The sequence below is a fragment of the Electrona antarctica genome (genome assembly GCF_951216825.1).
Source record: "Electrona antarctica genome assembly, chromosome: 5".
NCBI classification, from domain to species: Eukaryota; Metazoa; Chordata; class Actinopteri; order Myctophiformes; family Myctophidae; genus Electrona; species Electrona antarctica.
In genome coordinates this window covers 57,089,190-57,095,354 of record NC_136810.1, presented here as the reverse complement: position 1 = coordinate 57,095,354, position 6,165 = coordinate 57,089,190, and the positions used below count along the sequence as shown (strand labels likewise).

At 42.5% G+C, this 6,165-nt stretch overlaps 1 protein-coding gene across 3 annotated transcripts in view; it reads left to right on the top strand.

Annotated features, from left to right (window-relative positions):
- Positions 1 to 6,165, top strand: part of elmo3 (engulfment and cell motility 3) — a 66,625-nt gene that overhangs the window by 36,635 nt on the left and 23,825 nt on the right. For all 3 annotated transcript variants that reach the window (XR_013790097.1, XM_079501957.1, XM_079501956.1), the window contains 3 exons: positions 736 to 858; positions 1,604 to 1,708; positions 2,553 to 2,661. Coding sequence is in view for 2 of the 3 variants with exons in the window: in XM_079501957.1 (XP_079358083.1) it covers positions 736 to 858; positions 1,604 to 1,708; positions 2,553 to 2,661 (337 nt within the window). In the remaining variant the exon portion in view is untranslated. The remainder of the gene's footprint in view (positions 1 to 735; positions 859 to 1,603; positions 1,709 to 2,552; positions 2,662 to 6,165) is intronic.

Below are 6,165 nucleotides of genomic sequence, written 5' to 3'. Positions count from 1 at the left end.
ATAGCGCATTGTAACGGGGACAGACTCCATCTCCCAGGGGTCTATAGTGCATTGCAACGGGGACAGACTCCATCTCCCAGGGGTCTATAGCGCATTGTAACAGGGACAGACTCCATCTCCCAGGGGTCTATAGTGCATTGTAACGGGGACAGACTCCATCTCCCAGGGGTCTATAGCGCATTGTAACAGGGACAAACTCCATCTCCCAGGGGTCTATAGCGCATTGTTACGGGGACAGACTCCATCTCCCAGGGGTCTATAGCGCATTGTAACGGGGACAGACTCCATCTCCCAGGGGTCTATAGCGCATTGTAACAGGGACAGACTCCATCTCCCAGGGGTCTATAGCGCATTGTAACGGGGACAGACTCCATCTCCCAGAGGTCTATAGGGCATTGTAACGGGGACAGACTCCATCTCCCAGGGGTCTATAGTGCATTGTAACAGGGACAGACTCCATCTCCCAGGGGTCTATAGCGCATTGTTACGGGGACAGACTCCATCTCCCAGGGGTCTATAGCGCATTGTAACGGGGACAGACTCCATCTCCCAGCGGTCTATAGCACATTGTTACGGGGACAGACTCCATCTCCCAGGGGTCTATAGGGCATTGTAACGGGGACAGACTATAAAGATGACTTGCCTTGAGTTATTACTTATAATATATCTCTCTCTCTCTCTCTCTCTCTCTCTCTCTCTCTCTCTCTCTCTCTCCCCCCCCCCCCCCCCCATCAGGACCAGAGGGAGATCCTCCACAGTCTGCGTCAGTCGGCGTTCGAGACGGAGAGCGAGAACAGTCTGAGCAACGAGAGACGACGCTCCCTCTGCGCCAAGGAGTTCAAGAAGCTGGGCTTCTCTGTGAGTGTGTGCGTACGTGTGTGTGTGCGTGTGTGTAACCTGCTTTCTGTAACATTTGGTTACAAGGTTTTGTTTCTGTGTGTATGTGCTTGTGTATTATATTTGTTGTACTGTGTGTCCATGTCATGTATGTAAAATGTAAATGTTCTTATTTGTATAACAGGGCGCCATTGAAAAAGAGACCCTGGTCTCAATTGGATTCCCCTGAAATAAAGGTTACAAACAAACAAACAAACCCCATTCATTGTTTTTCTGAGGGGTATGCCCAGCTTTGAGTATTGTGTGACAGCCCAGGGGTGCCCACACTTTTTTTGACTTGAAAAGCTACTCTCAAAAGGACCAGCTCAACAAAATCTACCCACCCAAAATATTATTATAACATTGCTGAAAATAGTTTAAAAATGTAACCCTGAAAGGGCTTTGGAATAGCGGCACTGGCATTACATAATAAGACAATATAGGGGGGAAATGGAATTGGTATGATTTTGTTTTGTAGTACTGACATTTGTGCGCTCAAACTTGCATTTGCCCTATTTGATGTCAACCAATGAAGTCACCATAATTCAAGTGACAGATGCCATTTTCCCCTTTTTTAATTATTATATATATATATATATATTTTTTAGGGCCATCTACTGGTTAGATCACAATCTACCAGTAGTGAGCGCCCCTCACTTCACACAGGTGTGATTGTTTTTTGTATTACTATCATTATTCATACTGTATGTTTTCCACTCCATTCCAGAACAACAGTAATCCGGGCCAGGACTTGGTGAGAGCTCCGCCGGGTCTTCTAGCGTTGGACACCATGCACTACTTCGCCTCGCGCTATCCTGACGCCTACAGCAGGGTGAGCTATATTAACCCATTCTAGACGGGAACCCCTTTTGGTGTTTATAGCATTATGTTAAACTTTAGCTGTTGAAAAATAGCAGATCTACAAGCTCATAGCGCGGCACCGAGTGCCGCGCTACGAGCTTGTAGATCTGCTGTTTTTTGAAAAATCATGAAAATGTTGGCGCAAATCTTTGAATATATATTCTTTCAGAGTGAATGTTTTTAACTCAAATTTTTGCTTCCGAGAGGTTCCTGGAACAACAGATGGGGGTCGGTGGCCAATTACAGATAATTTTTGACTGACAGAAAACTGTCAGGATTTAGAATGAATTTGTAGAATCGTCAAACAAGTCCATGACACTATCTATGAAATCTATGAAAATATATAATCTGCAACACAGTTTTATATAGTATGTAGCGGGGGTCCTTGGCCTGAAAAAAAGGGTGAAAAAAAACTTGCCCCACTGGATCAAATAGGTGTGATTATTGTTAGATCCACGAGAAAAGAAAAAAATCACACCCGTGTGAACTGAGTGGTGTAAGGTCTTATATAGACTGATCAGCTGTGGTCTGATGTAATGTCTGACGTAATGAAATCACACCTGTGTGAACTGGGTGACCATAGCAACCGTGCTCATTTTTTGAGCACAGACAGACAAACAACTAACAAAGCCAGTTGTAGGAGTGGTTTACACCACTCAAAAAAGAACTAAAGTGGCAACTGCATCACTGCAATTTCCAGAGGAGATAATAAGACAATTTTAAACTGAATAGACTGACATAATCGCAAAGACGAATTGGAACTGTAACTTCTACTGTACATAATGTAAAGTATGATCCCATCTCTCTGTCATCAGTTTGTCCTGGAGAACAGCAGCCGGGAGGATAAACACGAGTGTCCGTTTGCCAGGAGCAGCATCCAGCTCACGCTCATCCTGTGTGAGATCCTACGCATCGGAGAGCCACGTAAGAGCTAATATAACAATAATAATAATAATCATCGGTATTATAATTTTAACTCTATCTCTACCGCCAGCTGTTCCCAGTGCCAGCATACGCGTTCACTTTAAAAAGTCAGAGTTTTCCCGCCCCCCACACACTCTCGCTACACACACTCTAGTATCATTGGAACACGCACACACTCTTTACCTTTCGTCAAAAGGAGCTTTTACATGGCGGCAGCGTCGCAATACAAAGGCACAAATTAAATCAGAAAAGTGGATGGCAGAAAATCCACCAAGGACAGCGATCCTGGAGTCCGATTTATGGAGGCTTGAAAATCCTCCTTTCAACTGCTTGCACCGTGATTATATTTTCAAATCCATAGCTGGAGTGGTGGGGCGTTGCTATAGGAACCGGACCAATAAAAGCTTCCGTAGGACTAAACCATTATATAGACGTTTGGGTACGTATATATACGGACCTGGGAAATGACACCACCTAGCGTCGACGTACGTATTAAGGCTGTCCCCAAACATTCAAGGTTCGAATGTTCGCTCGTTAGGGTTGGCACTCGAATCTTAATTAATGGGCTTGAACCATTCGTTTTTTATTTTTTTATTAAATAAAAAATATTATTATTTTTTCCCTTTTTTTATTAACTCGAAAATATATCTCGGCGAGAATGCGATATGAGCATGTAAAAAAAGTAAGTTTCTAGTGCATTCCTGTCAGAAGTTATGATTTTTTAAAGAAATGTCTCCTAGTTCTGCTGTCCCATCTCCCGTGCATCTCTTAATTTGGTGATTGGCCTGCAGCTGAGTTGATTGACCTTTCTCACCTTGTTCTGTGAGAACAAAAGAGTTCCATTGAATGGAATGTCTGACGTGTCTCTCTCACACACACACACACACCAGCATGATCGCTGACAGGGGGAACCGTTCTTAGCCATGATATATTAGCATATTATGCTCTCTAGCATCACATCACAAAAAGCAGGGAACTCTGATCGTTGTTAAGCACTTCAATGCGCTTCTGAGAATACACAGGTGGGACAAATAACGAGCAATATACGCTGTCTTAGCTGCCTGCCAGCAAGCTCACATGAGCTTGCAGATCAGCTGTTTTCGCGGAGCCACTTGACGGTGTGTGTGTGTGTGTGTGTGTGTGTGTGTGTGTGTGTGTGTGTGTGTGTGTGTGTGTGTGTGTGTGTGTGTGTGTGTGTGTGTGTGTGTGTGTGTGTGTGTGTGTGTGTGTGTGTGTGTGTGTGTGTGTGTGTGTGTGTGTGTGTGTGTGTGTGTGTGTGCGTGTGTTGGGAGAGACGAGAGAGATTGATAAAGAGCAGGGGAGACGCGCTGCGCTCTGATCGAGACGGATATCTCAAAGGTTATTTTTTTTAATTAATTAGAAACAAATGGTCCGGATGTTCGCTCGAAAATTCCTGCCGAAGTTCGAGTCCTAAAAAAAGGGCTAAGGTACAGCCTTAGTACGTATATATACGGACTTGGGAAAACTTGTGTCAGATTGAATCAGAAGAACCTCATTACCAGGGAAGAAAAACAACATTTATTCTGTATTACTGATGTGAGCGAAAAGATGTTACATTACACAGCAGAAGGCGTTCAGAAAGACGAATTATATGAGGTAAAACACACCAATGAGATCTTCAATATGTTAGTTGATAAGAAATTCTTATTTATTTGTAACCTAGAAATAAACTAAAACTGCACTCTGGCGAGTGCCTACTTGCTTGTTGCACACAAGTAGGCCATAAATTGCCTACTAGTGCGCAAGCAGAGCGCGCAAGTACTGGTGACGTATATGTCGATCATTGTCGGGTGGATTAAAGGAAATGCCTCTATGTATATGTAATTTGTAAATTGATTAGCGGTATACTGTGGTTACTTTGTGTATGTATCGTAGCAGCATATGACGTCAGGGTATAAATGGTATAACTAGCTCTCAATGATGACGTAATAAAGATGCGGATTAAAGGACCCAATGCCAGGGTGTAATTGGTTTTCGATAGTGACGTAATGACTATATGTTTTAGTGTCGGGAGGATTAAAGGTAATGCCCCTATGTATACATGTATGTAATCTGACACCACTGCCATATCAAGCACAAATAGTCATTACGTCATATGCTGGCACGGCGCATACGCATCAAACATTGCCCTGGACGAAAACTATTACTTGCGCGCTCTGCTTGCGCAAGTAATTAGAATACGAATTTAGTCCATTGCGACAGAAGTCAAAGAATTATCAGAACGAGATTTACTTTACATAGAAGAAATGAAAAGTGACTCGCCATTTTGGGTGAGAAGTTAAGTGGGAACCCCTTTTGGTGTTTTAAGCATTATGTTATGCTTTAGCTGATGAAATATAGCAGATCTACGAGCTTGTAGATCTGCTATTTTTGAAAAATCGTGAAAATGTTGTAGCAACTGCCACACAAGTTATACAATGATTTACTTTAATATCAACATTTAAAAGTGTATGTTGTATTATTTAATATTTCTAATTAACGCCATCTGTCAAGGGTAAGGTCCTATATATTCTGTGCTGTCTATGTTGTGATTTTGTTATTATTTGGGGGGTTTATAAGACTATGTTTATGATTTGATACAATTTGATTGACACGGGTCTGGAGTTGGACTGACGCCCATAAAGTAGGCGGAGGTTACCGGCTGTCAGGTAGACCTGGGAGAGAGACAGACAAACAAGGAAAACAGGGAGTCTACGAGGGACCTGGACATGTTTGTTCTCTAAGTCTAAAACATCTCTTTAAGCTATAGCTACAAGAACGATTGTGCTCATTATATGAATCGGCTCGAGACGTCCTTCTGAACTGGTGAGATCGTTCGTCTTTTATTTATTTATTTCTTCGTCCCGCGAGGATCCGAGGTTTTGTTCTTCCTCTTCCTTTGGAGTGGATTCAGCTGGATTACCACGCTACGGGGACTTACTATTTACTTTATTACTTTACTATCTTCTACTTTTCATTGGAGGGAGTGTTACAAGGAGGAACAGACTTTGTTTGGAAAACAACCACGGAACTATACAAAACAATAAGCGAGCGTGTGTGCGTGAGACACGGACACTCGTTGCGATTCATTCATTCATTCATTCAACCCTGTCTGTATACCTGTACTGTTGATTCCTTGCGTTGACAAGATAAAAGGTTAACGTGAGCTTTGCTTCTGACTGTGTTTGCTGCTTGTGTATGTAGGCTATTTCATTACATTCCACTTTATCAGATTGTGTCCTAAGAGATCATTCATAACCCATAATTTAAATAATGGTAGCAGTGATAGTAATATCTGATCGTTACACTGTGCCTGAAATCTTTGAATATATATTGTTAGAGCGAGTTTTTAACTCAAATCTTTGCTACTGGGAGGGTCCCTGGAACAACATATTTTCAGATGGGGGTCAGCGGCCAATGTCATATATATTTGGGGTCCTTGACATGAATATGTTTGAGAACCACTGACATAGAAACATGGGTTTCTCAGAAAACTGTCAGGAT